The sequence below is a fragment of the Pinus tabuliformis genome, chromosome 3_1 (genome assembly GCF_031772625.1).
Source record: "Pinus tabuliformis cultivar Carrire ecotype Pingquan chromosome 3_1, CPIR1, whole genome shotgun sequence".
Lineage (NCBI taxonomy): Eukaryota > Viridiplantae > Streptophyta > Pinopsida > Pinales > Pinaceae > Pinus > Pinus tabuliformis.
This window is the reverse complement of record NC_142301.1, coordinates 168,732,069-168,750,001: the sequence shown is the minus strand read 5'-3', so window position 1 is coordinate 168,750,001 and position 17,933 is coordinate 168,732,069. Positions and strand designations below refer to the sequence as shown.

At 38.3% G+C, this 17,933-nt stretch overlaps 1 protein-coding gene across 1 annotated transcript in view; it reads left to right on the top strand.

Annotated features, from left to right (window-relative positions):
• The window catches only part of LOC149186326 (protein PTST homolog 2, chloroplastic-like), a 100,775-nt gene extending 98,751 nt beyond the window's left edge, over positions 1–2,024 (top strand). The window contains exons 5-6 of the mRNA XM_089409302.1: positions 1,637–1,705; positions 1,818–2,024. Of these exons, the coding sequence (XP_089265428.1) occupies positions 1,637–1,705; positions 1,818–1,913 (165 nt within the window). The 3' untranslated portion in view covers positions 1,914–2,024. The remainder of the gene's footprint in view (positions 1–1,636; positions 1,706–1,817) is intronic.
• The last annotated feature ends 15,909 nt before the right edge of the window (positions 2,025–17,933 follow it).

Sequence of the window (17,933 nt, the reverse complement as noted above, 5' to 3'; positions counted from 1 at the left end):
AATATTATAGATCTGATATGAAAATATAAGATGATGCAAATAAACCCAGAAATAATATGAAATGATTCTTTATTATCAAACCCTTAAGGTAGGGCAACACCATACATTCACTTCCTAAGGAAGGAGAACACTCCACAAGCCATATGTCTGTTCATACAATAATCCTTCTCTATCTCCCATGTGGAGTCTCTAGCCTCTATATAGGCCTCATACATACAATACCATGGGTCATTACCATAGTTCCCTCATACCATCAACTAATACCATGGGCCCATTACATTATTATTAACTACTTGTGGTCCCTTACATGATATGGGTTAACCACCTTATTTATTACTATGGCCCATCCCATTATTACATTATTACCTTGGGTACCTCCCTTGGTACCCCATATTATCCCCCCTAGGTATGCCCAGGCTTTTGCCTCTCCCCACCCTGAAACCCCTACTTGAAATTATTCCGCCCCTAATATAAATAAATAAGTTACGAAGGCTTTGGTTTTGGACGGATCGAGTGGCATCCTTCGTACCTTCGCCAAAGCCAGTCGTAGGAGAGAAGCAAAGACAGGAGCAGAGGCAAAGGCAGATCCAAGTCCAGGACCAGATGCTAGCGTCATGCTTCCAAGAAAAAGATCCATTCTCTTTTTTTATGTCCGATCTCCTCAATATAACATAATCCTCCTCTCTCCTGTGAATCTCAACAGACACGAATATTGAAAGTCTTATCACTGAGATTCTTCTCATTACACCATTTGAGAGCTTCATCTTGATTGCTGGTCCAATGCCAGGACTTAAAATGTATTAAGCATAAGGGGCCCAACCCTTTAAGATCAGTGCCCTGTGATGGATAAATTCAATCTGCAAAGCAAGAAAGCCAATGCTTTATTTTGACCAGTGAGACAACATTATCAAAATGGACTTCAGCTCGACCTATGCCTATCAGGGGCAGTGCCTTGTAATGGAGAGAAATTCAAAGAAGCAGGTGGGGCATTTTCAAGATGCATAGTGGACAATACTGATGGAAAGTTTTCAGACAACTGGATGCTGAAATAATTGTTGTCCCATGAAACTGACCATACGACATCCTCCAGAAAATTGATAAAGAGGAATTGGCAATCTCCAAAAGGGAGGACTTAGTCCTTAACAGCCAAGGGTGCAGCCTGCCATTAACAGCCTGCAAGACGAAAACCCTTGAGCCAATGGCAATCCATGTTTTTGAATTTCATACTTGCTTACTAACCAGTTTATTTTATTACTTTTGTGCATCAACATCTAGTGACCTCTTTTCTAAAGAGTGGCATTTTAAAAAACTAGGTTTAAAGTTGTTTGTGCACAAGGTTGCTCAAGGTGATGCATGGATTACTATGGAAGTTAGTCTATGCAGGAGCTTTATTGCCATAATTGAATATCATGGAGATGGAGTTCAGTTCTTTGTATACGTTCTGATTTGATTTTTGAGATCATCTGGATTCTGAATCTCCTATGAAGCAAATACGATTGTTTCTTCCTTTGTCTTGTATGATTGCAGCTATTTTTCCTGCCAGTTAATTTCACTTATACTTGACATTTACTGCCTTCACACTTGTAATCTGTAGATGATATTTGATCTTACGGAAGTTAAATTACTTGTATTCCAGAAAAAAATGAAGAAGTCAAATGCAGGCGTCTTTGTTATATCTTTGCAGTTATACCCTGGTAGATACGAGGTATAAATGTAGTGCAGTTCATGTCTATTTGTCTTAGAGTATTTTCACTAATTTCACTCAATAATTTTTTTGTTAATTTCAGTTCCTGATCCCTGAACATTTTATGTTACAGATTAAGTTTATTGTAGATGGTGTCTGGAAGGTGGACCCACAACGGCCTGTTGTTTATAACAATGGTTTTGAAAATAATTTACTGATGATATACTGAGATGTTTCCTTGTACAGGAGAAGATTTCTAACAGTGTGGTTTTGAACTTCTGATTGTTTCGAGTATTGTCTTTATTGGAGAAGAGTGGCATTGTTGTAGAGTATGTACTAACTTCTGATTGTTTCGAGTATCGTCTTTATTGGAGAAGAGTGGCATTGTTGTAGAGTATGTACTAACTTCTGATTGTTTCAAGTATCGTCTTTATTGGAGAAGAGTGGCATTGTTGTAGAGTATGTACTAACATATATTTCTTCAAAGCTCAGGTAACATGATACTGATTACTGTTGTTTTGCACATCAGCAAAACATTCAGACACTATTTTAAGAATGTCAATGGTCTTGGAAAATAGAAATTGGGTGTTTCACTTTTTCGTACCAGTGTTGGAGTTTTGTCTTCTGAAGCTTGTCTCATAATGATCATTGTACCTACCATCCTCATTTTCATTATAGCGAGATCATCCTTCACTCATTTCCCTGTGCCAAAGTAAATTTCTAAATGGTTTTTCGTTACTGTCTAGATGTAGAACAAGGTTTATATTACAAAATGTGAATTTTTTTGACCAATTATATCATAATCAGGGATGATCAGGCTAATCTGTATTGAGATTTTCTGTACTTAGTTTAAAATCATGGAGAAATCTGTTTGGTTATTTCTGTTATTGAAGCTCTATCTTACTTAGAGCAGTGGTGGATGCAATAAATCTTGATCTGAGAAAAAGAGTGATTTAATAAGGTTACACTGTTAATATAAAACCAAGATAGAGGGGATGTCCCGTGGAGGTTCAGATATCATGGACCCAGGTCACTAAAATATGACTAACAAAGGAAGACAAAAACAGTGTTTTTTGCTAACTTATTTCAGTTTTAACTTGGATATAAAATGTTAAAATTTTGTATTTTTTCAGGTGCTGTTCTTCATGCCATCACCCTGAAATTTAAGGGTTCTCTGTAGCCACCCCTGTTCCCCATCCCCAAACCAGTGTGAAACATAATATTAAAGATAAGGGTTAGTGAGATGCTGTACGGCCTGATGGTGGAAGGAACATTTAAAAAACACTCTCTCATTGAGAAAGTATATAAACTTTTACAGTTCACAATCAAGGAGTTTATTAGTGACCATTTCTGCACAAGCTATACAATAAATCGACAGTGAACTTTGAAAAGTATGGCCATAAACAGTGTATTGGGTTTAACTTATCAGAATTGTCCACATTCATTCTCGTTAATCCTGTGAGTGTGAGGCAAATGCATCATCGTAAGGAAATTTAGTTCTTTCAGGATTTGAATTTGGAGGGAAAAAAGGTGAGCCCCAAATTTTCTAGTGGATTATTTGATTAAACAGCCAGATAACAGCAAATGACCCTTCCAGTGCTCAAAGATTAATATTGGCATTTACATGTGGTTGTACCATATTGCTAGTCTGCAGTTTTTAGTTGATGTCTCAATGGTCGGATGTTCATTTGGAACCCATCAATTTTTTGGGCTTTGTGTGCAATATTTTCAAGTCTGGTTAAGTACCTTTTAGGATTGGTGTATGTATAGAATTCATGAATGGGGGCACTCATCTAGATTATTAATTTTCATCACCTAAATTGCTTGGAACGATGACATGGTACATGGAGGACATGGAAATATGAATGTCCAACACGAGACATGATGACCCTAGAAACATGACACTAAGGGGACACATACACAAATATAGGAAAATTAGCGAATTAAACATACACAGATGGAATATGGATAACGATTCAATTTTGTTAGAATTTAGAAACTAAAACATTTCCATAATGAGCCAGTGATATGCTCCATTGCCGATTTGTTGAGAGCATATGTTTGAAGGTGGGCATTCTAATCATAAAGGTATGTTTTTCATTGTGCAGTCAGGTGCTTATGTTTGTTTTTCCTTGGGCACTTTGGGCATGGATTATTGGGTGACTTGGAAGAAGGAAGGATTTTGACTATAGTTTTGTTCCCTCACCTTAAATGGGGGGTTAATCATCAATCCTAGTCCCATGGGATCTCCCTTATTGGCTTATAGTTTTAGAAAGGACACTATTTGGGAAACCCTGATTTTGGTAGCGCGGTCCCGTATTCTCGTTTTACATTTTTCACTTCCCTCCGCACATTACAAGCCCTATTTCATCATCTTCCCTCTTTGGGTCCACATGGCCACTGGGTCCGTAAGGCACTCGTATGCTCCCTCCCCTTGTCCACATGTCTAGGTCGGGCCTCGAAGTTGCCTTGAAGGTTGATGCAACTGAAAGAACATTAAAAACGTATCATGGCCACAAGCAAGAAACAAAGAAAAAAATATTACAAAATGTAAAAGATCGCTGAGACATTATAATAACACGTGGGCAAAAGCCAAACATGAGCTTTGCCCCTTCATTACGACCATCACCTTAGTTCCTAGGGCCCCATAGTTCCCCCACACCATTAAGGAACCCATGCACGTCCCACCCCTTGGTGGAAGATGAAATGCCCCACCTTAGGGGGGGTAATAACCGCTTATGTCATACACAAAATTCTCTCATCTTTTGGAGCCCCAAGTAGTAATACAATGAAAAATCAAGAAAAGGCAAAAGACAGGTGAAGAAGGGTGGAAAAACAAAGGCTAAGGTAACTCGTGTATCCACAATTGCTCCCTCCATATATACACCTAAATATGTGGGCATCCATCATCATTACCATCCTTAAACTCATGGCATTTGGCTTTGAGACCCCTGTGTCCCTATCCATCTCATCATTATTCACATAACCCCTATCTATTGAAGATTGTACCTTGGACTCGTCTTTCCCCTTAGGGGTTGGGAACACCTAGTAGGGTTGTTTATTAACCACTCCTATCTAAGGAGGTAACACTATTACAATTAAAACCCCAAATTTGGAAGGGAATCCCATTATTAAGTCTCAGTGTGGCATTGATTAACAAGGTTGGTTGACTTAGATGCACTAACGAATTATTGTACCCAATGGCGAGGAAGCGCATTAGATCTTAAATGTAACTAGCAGGTGGTTTCATCATGGGATGGGAAACTTAACTAGGGTCCAAGCCCACTAGAGGATCATATTGAGACCCTAGGGGATGTGTTGAGAGCCATGGGACTCCATCATGTGTTAGAGCATCATTTCATGCCATGGGAACTCTCAACACGTTCAACAATTTTTCCATTGCCCCACATTATTCACGAGATGATGCACTTGGACCAGCATGCCCCAATCAACTTAGCATGATCACGATAGTTGATCCAAGTCTCATAGGATGTTTGTCTCACCCTTGAGACATGGAAGGGCATGCATCATCATCAGAGTCCTCATTTGGAGTATCATTCATGGTTTTCTTTCATTTGGAGACCCATGAGATGAACAATTGTGCCCTAAACCCACTTTGGGGCCACACATGATGACTTGCATGGAAAATTAGGGGCCATTCCCTAATTCATATTTATTGGAGCCCTCTCTCTCATCATGGCACTTAGAGGACTCAACGTGGCCCTCCAATGACCCTAAATCATCATAATGTCATCAACTCGATTTGCATGTGGATGACTAATTTATAACTTACGATAGCTGCTTGGTTGGCTTGTGACTAAGACTTGTTTTAGCACATTATTTTATAATTTTGGGGGGCTCATTAGGCTAATTTGATTTAGAAAAACGCGTGTAAATAAGAGTGAGTCTCATTTGTGAGAACTCATCATCATCACTTTTTCTCTTGGATCTTTTGGAATATCTTAGACGAAGTGTGATATTTGGAGCTGATTTTTGATCTTGTCTTAGTGTTGTTGAAAATGTAACTAGTGTTAATCTTCATAATGAATTTCAAATGTACTATGAAATATTTATTCTATTCATTCATTATTATTTTATTTTATAGTCAAAGGATGTTCTTTATGCTTCTAGTGTTTATTGAGTAAAAAAAAAAATTGTCACGAGTCAAACATATGTAATTGAGTCAAAGTCCCATTTGGACTATTTGAAAGAAAAATAAAAATGAATTTATTCGAGTCAAAAAGTCAAATTTTGTCACCACAAAACCAAGTCGGCCCTCCTGGAAAAGTCGGCCTAGAAAGGCATCTATTCGACCTCATGTACAACTATAAATATAACACAATTCAACCTCATTTAGAGACCAATTCATCACATCAATTTTTGTGCCAAGAAAGAGAAAGAAAAACAGTGAAAGTCAAAAGGAAAGTGAAAGTCAAAGGTGAGAGTGGAAGGTCAGAAGAGAGAGATTCTTGTGTTTTCTACCCTAAATTCTACTACGTGTGAAATTTCAAAATTGTTGCAGGGCCAAAAATTTCAGAGATATTGCAGGGTTGAAAATTTCAAAGTTTGACCATATTTGAAGAGCATTGACCAACATTATATTTGTTGACTTTGACTTTATTGAAGAAGGTTTGTAGGAGGACCGAATTGGGGCTTTTGTGGCAGTCTTGGTCTTAGTTTTTGGCTCTTGGATATCTCACTTAGATTTGATTCCATAAGAAGAGGATTGGTTGGGTTTTCCCCCTTGTGGGGATTTGCCTTGACTTGGAGCCTATATCTTTGTGTTCTTTGTCTCTTGTGATCTTCATGTTTTGTATATTTTTGGTAATTGCTTGATGAAGAGAAGATAATATAAGTAATAAAAGGCCAACAACATTCACAAGTAATTATCAAGTAAGAGAAATCACCTTAATTTATAAGTATATTGATTTCTCAACATGGTATCAAAGCTAAGGTGAAGGAAGGGCAACTTGAAGATCACTTTTGTTGGCATGGTTGAAGGAATCTCTATAATAGTCATTTCACTTCCAAGACATATTTACATTAGCTACATTGGAGGACACTACTTGCGACAACTATACTTGAAGAAGAAGGCACAATGATCATTATCATTAGCAGTCACCACCTTGAAAAAGGCCATCATCTTTGTTGCAACAATCTCTATATTTTGACTCTATTAGAAACCTCTTGCTCATCTCTCATCATTGAATACATCATGGCAACTTAAAAGACATCACTAGAGAAACCATCATTCAACAATCCTTGAAGTCTCGTGGAAGCATCATCGATAGCAAGTACTCTAGCACACTCTATGTCTAAAATTCCTACTCAAATGTCATCTATCTATATGGAAAGCAACAAACTTAATGGAGCCTTTAATTTTAAGGCTTGAAAGAAAAGACTTGATTTGGTTCTCAAAGAAAATGATTTCATGATTTTTGTTGAAGGCAAGACTCCAACAATAGACAAGCAAAATGCTCAAAAAATGGCCAAGTACGATAAGGGAGAAATAAGGGCCCAAAGAATTTTCTTCGAGTCCATGAAAGATCACCTTACCCCCTTTGTGCAGATTTGGCCACATCAAAAGAAGTTTATGACAAATTGGTAAGATTATACTTTGTCAATACTACAAGTCAAAAATATCTTTAAGGAATCAACTTTACAGAACAAGGTTATCAACAAATGAAGATTTGGCCTCATATCTTGTGAAAATCTCAAAAATGAAAGATCAACTTCAAGGACTTGGAGAGGTCATATTTGATTCCAAATTAATTAGTTGCGTACTCAATTCTCTACCTTAAGATTGGAATAGTTTTGTAACCAACATCTATTCAAGAAAAGAAACACCAACATTTGAAGAATTATGGGCACAATGTGTTCTAGAAGAAGCAAGTTGGAAGCAAAGGACGACACCGAACCTAATGTTGAAAATGCTCAAACTTTTGTTGCCAGGTCAAGGAAGAAGTTTGGAAGATTTTAACTCCATCATAGATACAATGACAACAACAACAACAATTAGCCACATGGAAACCAAGATATGTCTAAAATACAACAGCAATTAACATCGGATGTGCTCTAGCAAAAAAAATTGGTGGAGAGGCTAAGGAACTCAGATCTCGAAGACCCAGAAATTGTTTGGAGAAATTCCACCCGGATGAAGAGATATTAAAATAATTAATATTTTTAATGAGACTCTAAGTCTAAACTTGGGAAAATTAAAATATTAATGTGTATTAATATAAAATGAGTGAGAAAGTTCTAAGAGACGAGGATCAAGTCAAATCTAATTTTAGCTGTTGATTAGGGACTTAATCTTGACCGTTGATTTGTCAACAGGAAAAGTATAGGAGGAGACTTTAGGGTCAGTTGGAGACACACCGAAGAGAGATACAGAATTCGATTTTTTGGGGTGAGGTTTGCTGAGGAAATCGAGTTAGTGATCAATTGAAGTGGGGCAGTTAAGCAAGGGATTTCCATCTCAAGATGAAGAGTACATAGCAGAGAGGCAACGCAGTGTCGGAGAGACAATGCAGGCCCTAGAAGGGCTGACACAGAGGCAGTAGGAGTTGATGCAAAGGACGCATAAGCCATAGAGGCTGACGCACAAGGCCTTGGAGGCTGACACAGAAGGCCTTAGAGGCTGACACAGGTAGTGCGGAGAGTCGTAGAGTCTGAGACTGGGCTTCAAAGGTAGTGCTGGGGAGATTTTGTGGGGCAGACTGAGAGCAGATCATCTGGGAGAGGGTGACGCAGTTTCATAGCAGTGCTTGGAGCAGCTTTCGCTGTCCAGCGCAAGGAACAGTCAGAGTCACTGTGAGGTTGATCATTCGGTTGTCGATTTGCCGGAATATCTATCTCTAGATAGAGGTACTACTACCAAGGATGTTCTCTGTTGGGTGAGCCATTTCTAGCACCCTAGTTGTATTCACGAATCTACTTAATAATACAAACTCTCTATACGCTGCACCGATTTTCCTGCATTGGGTTTTTCTGGGGACAATTGTTCAAAAATAATGGTGTCCCTTGTGTTATTGTTTCTGTTTACTTCAGTGCATGATCTATGTATCTGCGAAGGATACATTTGTGTTTACTTTGATATTAATGCAATTAAATAACTTGGTAATGTAAAGAACAAGTAGGAGATAGTAAACCAGAAGTTGCAGTAGGGTTTTCTGATGCGTTAGATTCAGGAATTTCACATGGTATCAGAGGGATTGCATATCAAAGGCGATTAAAGACACCAACTGAGAAAATCTAAGAATTTGCAGCAGAGAAGCAACTGTCCCGAGAGACAACGTTGTTCCAGGGCTGAAGAAGCGAGAGGAGTGACGCAGTGCAAAGAGTGTGACGCATTGGGTTTTTCTGGGGACAATTGTCCAAAAATAACGGTGTCCCTTGTGTTATTGTTTCTGTTTACTTCAGTGCATGATCTGTGTATCTGCGAAGGATAAATTTGTGTTTACTTCGATATTTATGCAATTAAATAACTTGTTAATGTAAAGAGCAAGTAGGAGATAGTAAACCAGAAATTGCAGTAGGGTTTTTTGATGTGTTAGATTCAGGAACTTTCACATGGTATCAGATGGATTGCATATCAAAGGCGACTAAAGACACCAACTGAGAAAATCTAAGAATTTGCAGCAGAGAAGTAACTGTCCCGAGAGACAACGTTGTTCCAGGGCTGAAGAAGCGAGAGGAGTGACGCAGTGCAAAGAGTGTGACGCAGAGGCTCACGTAGTGCCTGCATCAGCTTTCTTAGACGGGAGAGGAAGATGCAGTGGTTGGGAGGATCCCACGTAGTAGTTGCGTCAGCTGTCCAGTTCAGTGCAGACGTAGAGGGGGACAGATTAGGCTTACATAGTGCCAAGTCATCTTTCTGAGCTAGGAAGGATTGACGCAGTGGCCAAGAGGAACTGATCCAACTTTCACTGTGATTACGGAGAGCCAGAAGGGCTCATATTCTTCAGTTGTCGGGGCTAAGGGAGTTGAGCATATTTGATTTGTGGAGCTAGTGGTACACTGTTTCTATGAGTGTAGAACAGTGTCTAAGGAGATTGAACCAAGGTAGAGAGAAGCAGTACCTCGACAAATTTCTAGCCAAGAAATCTAGATCCGGGTTGCAGCAGCAAAGGAGGATTGGAGAGGAGTGATTCGATAGTTGGCCGATTGATTTCTGAGAGGGAAATCAAGACTCAAAGGGAGTCTAGAGAAGAGGAGCAGAGATGGCAGTAAATAGATTGAGGGGTCAGGACAGATTGGATAGGGCTTCCACTTTTGTCATCTGGAAGGCTACGATCCTGGCAATCTTGGATAAAAATCTCATCAAGGACTATGCCTTGAAAACAATAGTTGTTCCAGTTAACCCTAATGCAAATGAGAAGTATGAGGAAGCCGAGGAGAAGGCGAAATGCATGATTCTAGACGGGGTCAAGGATCATGTCATACCACATATTGTTGAGAAGAACACAACAAGGGAAATGTGGTAGACGCTGACCACCTTATACCAGGGATCTTTCGTGCAACGAAATATGTTATTGGAGAATCAACTGAGGTCATATCAGATGCAGAAAGGAGAGGAGATAGATCCGTTCTTTCTCAGGTTGCAAGGAATTCAAGACCAACTTAATTCCATGGGGTCTACACTGGATCTAGAGTTCATGGTCAAGACTGCTCTGAATGTAGTGTTCAACGACTAGGAGACATTTGTCCAAAGCATTTTTCCCCAGTGGGGAGGAGATGTGGGCAACTCTTTGACATGAAGAGCTCAGGTGATTGAGCAAGGCGGGTAGTAGCGGTAAGGGAGTTCGAATCAAGAAATAGGAGGAGGAGGATGCAACTCTAACATCTGCAGGACAACAGGGGGTTCATAAGAGGAAGAGGAAAGATATCTCCAAGGCCAAGTACTTCAACTGTGAGGAGCTGGGACATTATGCCTCACAATGCCCCAAGAAGAAAGGCAAGGGAGAAGCTTCTGACTCAAAAGCTGCTCCAACAAAGGCGGAGAAGGATGTCCAGGATGATGATGATTGTGCCATGAGTGCTCATGCGCCTCTAGAGAAGAGGTGGGGAGACATAAAGTTGTATTCAAGAGGACTACATGCAGGGGCAAGATCCTTGAGGTGCCTAAACTCTTGGATCACATACGGCTACGTGAGCCCTTAATGACAGTAGCATGGTGATAGGTGTCAGGTGGAGCAAGGTGTGATGAAGCGACAAGGCAGTGCTAGAGTGCAGAAGTCTATAGAAGCATAGTAGAGGTTGTAGCAATGCGAGAGGCACAAAGGTGTTTGCAGTAGCGCAGTGGCAACAGAGGGAGCATAGGATAACAACAGAGGTAGCTTCAGCGTCACGAGGCTTCTAGACTGACCGAGATGCCTGCGTTTGGGGGAAGTCAGTTACTTACTTCTCGGTAATTGAGTTGCAGTGCAGCAGTTAGTAGTGGTAGTGCTATGGGCAACATGATGCAACATTTTGAGAGGGAGCTACAGTCCAGATGTAGCAGTGGCAGTGGCAGTGGTAGTGTCATGGGCAACAATATAGGAAGCAACAATGCAAGGGATGTGTGGCAACAGGCCAAGCATCAACACAGGTACCGATGCGGAAGATAAACGTGATGTTTCTACAATGAAGCATTACTAGAGCACATTTCTCGCTAAGGGGGAGTGTTGATTTTTGGTAGCATCGGATGTGCTCTAGCCATGAAAATTGGTGGAGAGGCTAAGGCACATGGGATCTCCAAGACCCAAAAATCGTTTGGATAAATTCTACTCGGATGAAGAGATATAAAAATAATTAATATTTTTAATGAGACCCTAAGTCTAAACTTAAGAAAATTAAAATATTAATGTGTATTAATATAAAATGGGTGAGGAAAGTTCTAAGAGACGAGGATCAAGCCATATCTAATCTTAGCCGTTGTTTAGGGACTTAATCTCGGCCATTGATTCGTCAACAGGAAAAGTATAAGAGGAGGCTTGAGGGTCAGTTGGAGACACATCGAAAAGAGATCAAGAATTCAATTTTCTGGGGTGAGGTTTGCTGAGGAAATCAAGTTAGTGATCAATTGCAGTGAGGGGCAGTTTAGCAAGGGATTTCCATCCGAGGCTGAAGAATACATAGCAAAGAGGCAGTGCAGGGCCTAGTAGCGCTGATGCAGGCAGTGCATAGGGCCGTTGAGTCTGATGCTGGGCTTCAGAGGCAACACTGGGGAGATTCTGTGGGGCAGACTAAGAGTAGATCAGCTGGGAGAGGGTGACGTAGTTCCAGAGCAGTGCTTGGAGCCTTTCGTTGTCTAGCACAAGGAACAATCAAAGTCACTGTGGGGTTGATCATTCGGTTGTTGCTTTGCTAGAATATCTGTCTCTAGATAGAGGTACTATTACCAAGGATATTCTTTGTTGGGTGAGCCATTTTTGGCACCCTAGTTGTATTCACGGATCTGCTTAATAATACAAACCCTCTATATGCTGCACCGATTTTCCCGCATTAGGTTTTTTTTGGGGACGATTGTCCAAAAATAACAGTGTCCCTTGTGTTATTGTTTCTATTTACTTCAGTGCACGATCTGTGTATCTGCGAAGGCTACATTTGTGTTTATTTCGATATTTATGCAATTAAATAACTTGTTAATGTAAAGAACAAGTAGGAGATAGTAAATCAGAAATTGCAGTAGGGGTTTTTGATGTGTTAGATTTAGGAATTTTCACTCCTTGATAAAGAAGAAGCTCACCCATCTCAACTGGGAAGAGAAAGCTATGATTAGATATACATTGATTGGTTTGACGTGTACTATTGCTACTAATGATTGGAAGTTGTCATAAAGTGCGAAAACAAAATCCTGTTATAGTACGAAGGAAGAAGTGAAGGCTTGTGCAATCAACTGTGAAGAAGTTTAGCTCTGTAAGATGTTTGAAGAACTACTTGATGACATGTTGGATTCAAAGCTAGAAGAAGTGTTGGTAATGTTGGCGTTGTTGTGCACTGATTATGGTGATGATATTGTGCAAAGGTTGATTTATGTTGAATGTTAGATGGTTTGGACTGCAAAAGACTGAAAGTGATGTGAAGTGCAAAGGCTATGAAAAGCAATGTGAAGGTTGAATATGATCAGATGGAATGTAAAATATTTAGACACAAGTTGAAAAATATATGTTTTCATTAAACAAAATGTATGATACAAGATAATACAAATATGATCTGTCTCTTGTAATCATTGATGATTGAGCTGTTCTATTTTAGGTCTATTTTATATTACAAAAGTTACAAATTGTTTTCAGAACTGAAAATGAAGATACAAGCTTGTGAACAATTTTTATAAGACCAAGAGACAGTGTCTCATTTTATATTCTTGCAAAGAATACAAACAACCAATAAATAACCAATAAACAACCAATAAGGCTTGCTTATTAAATATACAATGTGGTATGGAAAAATGACTTTTGGAAGTGAAGCAATCTGCATGAGAAAGTTGATGAGCAACAATAGAAGAGGCTTAGAGTTGAAAAGAAGAACCTATAAAGATTTGCAGTAGACTTGATAGAAAAACTGTATATCAAGTAACCAACATTTGTGACTTGATGTTGTGATTGAGAGATGTTTGTCCCTTTCTATGTTGTAGCATGATAAAGAACATGTTGTAGCCTGTTGAGGTAGGAGCCTCATATGGGTTGTAGTCTACAGAAAATTGGTGGGAGTTGGAGCTTCCTTTGAGGCAAGATCCTTTTGTAGGTTGAAGCCTACAAAACTCTAATGTAATAAAGAACAATAGCTTGCCTTCTCACCACTTTTAGCTTAAAATTCGTGGTTTTCTCCCTTCGGGGTTTCCACTTATATTTGGTGTCTTCATGTGTTGGTTTTTGAATGCTTGTGAATGATCTTGAATAATTGATAAATATATCTGCATATTTCTCTCTTTGACACTTGCAAAAGGAACTCAATAATAATCAAACACATACATAAACCATTTGCTACATAAGAGGAAAATTAAGTTGAGCAAAAGTAAAACTATTAAATCATTGATTCACCCCCTTCTTAGTAATTTCCAATCATAAATATCAATTGGCATCAGAGCCAAGTTCCTTCAATATCAGTCTAAGCACTGGAAGGAGGTCCTTAGTCAATAAAATGGTTGGTTAAGAAGGATGCTCAACAAATAAAGCCCCTCTATTTACTGGTACAAATTATGCCTTTTAGCAAGTAAAAACAAAGACATATTTATTGTCTTTAGGAGTAGAAGGCTAGGGTGCTGTGATGGTAGGGTATGAAGAACCAAAGGAAACAACTAGTGACAAAGATGCCAAACTGAATTTTATAGCTAATGCAAAAGCTATGAATGCGCTTTTGAGTGGCCTATGTGAGTATGAATTTATCAAAGTAATGCATTGCGAGACAACCAAAGATATTTGGGTTAAATTAGAAAATATTCATGAAGTGCATAAAAAGGTAAAGATAACCAAATTATAAGTGTATAGAATGCAGTTTGAGACCTTAAAAATGAATGAAAATGAAGATATAGCTATATTCTTTTTAAGAGTTGATGAAATCGTAAATATCATGATAGGTCTAGGAGAAACAATCAAAGAAAGTGTAATAGTTTAGAAAATATTGAGGTCTTTACCTTCTAAATTCAATCCTAAGGTTTCAGCTATAGAAGAGACAAAAAACTTTGAGACTTTGAACAAGGATCAATTACTTGGCTCTTTGACAACATATGAGATGAGAATTCCAAAAGGGAAGGTAGTCACTAGAGATGCAGCTTTCAAGGTAGACAAGTCCATAGAAGAAAATGAATGTTCATGCTCAGGTTCTAATGAAGAAGAAGCAAAATTTGTCAGAAGACTGAAGAAAGGAACATGTAAGTACAAAGGAAAACTTCCATTTAAGTGTTTTAATAGTGGAAGAGTGGGGCATTATGCTTCAAAATGTCCTTGTGAGAAAGAAAAAAACCAACCTAAAGGGAAAGAGAAGAACAAGTCTAATAAAATGCAGAAAGAGAAAATTTCAGAGAAAAACTTTCTATGCTCAAGAACATAACAATGTATCGAAAGTTCCAATGAATCCTCTAGTGAAGATAGAACCAGTGAATTCATGTTGATGGCCTTGGAAGAACTTGAAAAAGATTCACAAGAATATGAGGAAGAAGATGAAGGTGAAGTAGACCTTGAGGGGGAGATGATCAATGCCCTGGATGAGATAGAAATGCTTAAACTCAATAATAAAAACAGAAAGAGATCCTACTGAAATATGTAAAAGAAGAATCAATTTCAAAAGACATTATCAAGTTGAAAGTTGAACTTGAAGAAGTAAAGAAGGTGGAAGACATTTTGATGCAACAAATAAAAGAGAAAAATCAGGAGTGTGAAAGATTGGAAGAAGAGGTGGTAACTCTGAAGAAGAAGCTAGAGAAGGCTCTAACTGAACTAAACATGATTATTCAGCAAATAAAAGGGTCTAAAAAAATGGATGTGATATTAAATGGTCAGAGGTATCCACTCATAAAGACTGGGTTAGGTTATGAAGGAGAATGCAGTAAATTCAAGGTAGAGGATAAAAGGACAATCACCTTCGTAAAATATACTAAGGGAGAGAATGACAACTCACATCAATATGAGAACAAAAATTTAAACAACACTTCAACATCAAATGAACAAAGAAACATTGCCAGAAAAGTATAGGAGACAAAACGAATGGACAATCAAACAACAAACCATTGGAGACCATACCTCTTGAGGAGACAAGATTATCAAATGTCTAGATGGTTATTTCCTCAAACATCATCCGCTGCCATGTACATATATTTTTTCTATGGCTATTGTTACTATTGTAAAATTTTTGGGCACAAAGCCACAAATTATAGAGCCCTTGTTAGAAGAATTAATTTGGGAAATTCCAAGAGAAGTAAGGCTAATAATGGCTTCACATACATCAAAACAAACATGAATCTAAATAAAAATTCATATGCTCCTCTCCTTGATATCATTGAGTGCTTCCATTGTCACAAATTTAGGCACGTGTTATATGAATGTCCGCTTAAGGACAATGTATTATCATCTCAGAATAATTATAGACCAGATGGATGCATGCAATGGAGAAAGAAGGAAGAAAAGAAAATTGATAAGTGTGACCTAGTTTTATATGCTCAAGATCAAAACAGTGAATGGTATGTGGATAGTGGCTGCTCTAGACATATGACAAGAGATAAAACAAGTTTTTATCCTTGGATGAAAATAAAATTGGAAATGTTACATTTAGATATGATGAAGCAGTAAGAATTAGAAGAAAGGGTACAATCAATTTGAACAATGGAAGAGGAAAGGCTCATGTTGTACTCATTGTAGACTGTCTAAAACATAATTTGTTGAGTGTAAGTCAGATGTGTGACAAAGGTTGTGATGTTCTCTTTAGAGCTCAAGAATGTGAAATCATGTCAACATCTACAGGGAAGATCCTGGCTAAGGGTGTCCAAATAGAGAATAATGTATATATCTTGAAGGAAGAGAGTGATGAATGCTACATCAGTAAACAAGATGAATCCTAGCTATGACATAGGAGATTAGGGCATCTCAATTTTGATCACATCATCAGATTCAGTAAGAAAGGAGAAGTTAGAGATCTACCAACAATAAAGAAGCCTCAAAAAATTATTTGCAAGTCATGTCAAATGGATAAACAAACAAAAACATCATTCAAAGTCAAAGATAATCTATCAAGTAGTAAGGCCTCAATAACTAGTCCACATGGATTTATGCAGGCCTTTCAAAACCGAAGCACCAGGAGGAGAAAAATACTTCATGCTAATAATTGATGACTATTTGAGATTTACATGGGTGGAATTTCTCAGAAATAAGTCAGAAGCGTTTGAGAAGTTCAAAATATTCAAGGCACTGGTAGAAAACCAAACAGGGTGCAAGATGAAGTGCATAAGGTCAGACAGAGGAGGTGAATTTACATCAAATGAGTTTGCAGACTTGTGTAATGAACTTGGCATAAAACAACAATATACTATTGCAGACACACAATAGAATGGAGTTGCAGACAAAATAGAACTGTTCAGCAAATGGCTAGAGCCATGATGTAAGAAAGAAACATTCCTCAAACCTATTGGGAAGAAGCGGTGCATACAACATTACATATTAAACCAAACTGCGATAAGACACCTTATGAGTTGTGGCATGGGAAACCAACATCAATCAAGCATTTTAAGGTATTTGGGAGTAAATGTTATATAAAAAATAATGATGAAAAGCTAGGAAAGTTTGATGCTCGATCAGATGAAGGAATATTTTTGGGATATTCATAAAAAAGTAAGGGATATAGGTGCTATAACAAGAGGTTACATAAGATTGTGGAATGCATAAATGTAACATTTGATGAAGAACTGTCTGATAAGAACAAAAGTAGTGGTTTCATTAACCCTCCAGAGCATCATCGCCATGACAATAAAGAGAATGAAGTACAAGATGAAGCATTTGAAGATACAAAGACTCGTTCAAAAGGAACCTCAAGACACTCAAAAGAATCATCCAGAAAATCAAATTATTGGAGATAAAAGTGAAGGAGTTCAAACAAGGAGGCAACTGCCAAAAATATTTGGACAAGTTCATGTAGCTATGCTATCACAGATAGAACCAAAGAACTTTGATGAGGCAAGTAAAGACCAAAGTTAGATAGAGGCTATGAATGAGGAGCTAAATCAAATCAAAGAGAATGATACTTGGGAACTAATGCAAAGACCAATCGGAAAAAATATCATTGGGACAAAATGGGTATTCAAGAACAAAATGAATGAACAAGGCCAGATTGTGAGAAAAAAGGCAGACTAGTATGCAAGGGGTATTCACAAGTAGAAGGCCTTGATTATGAAGAAACCTTTGCACCAGTTGCGAGATTGGAGGCAATCAGGATATTTTTGGCTTTTGCCTGTTACAAGGATTTCAAAGTATACCAAATGGACGTGAAGTCTGCTTTTCTAAACGGAGAACTTGAGGAAGAGGTCTATATGGAACAATGAGAAGGATTTTTGTTATCGGATAAACCTTCCTATTTCTGAAAGTTAAAGAAGGCACTATATGGTCTTAAACAAGCACCATAAGCATGGTACTTTAGACTGGACAAGTACCTTCAAAAACAAGGTTTCAAGAGAGGAGGCGCTGATAGTAATCTGTACATAAAAGCTGATGGAGATGAACTACTAATTGTGGTTGTTTGTGTGGATGATATCATGTTTGGAAACAATAAAGATCATCTAGTA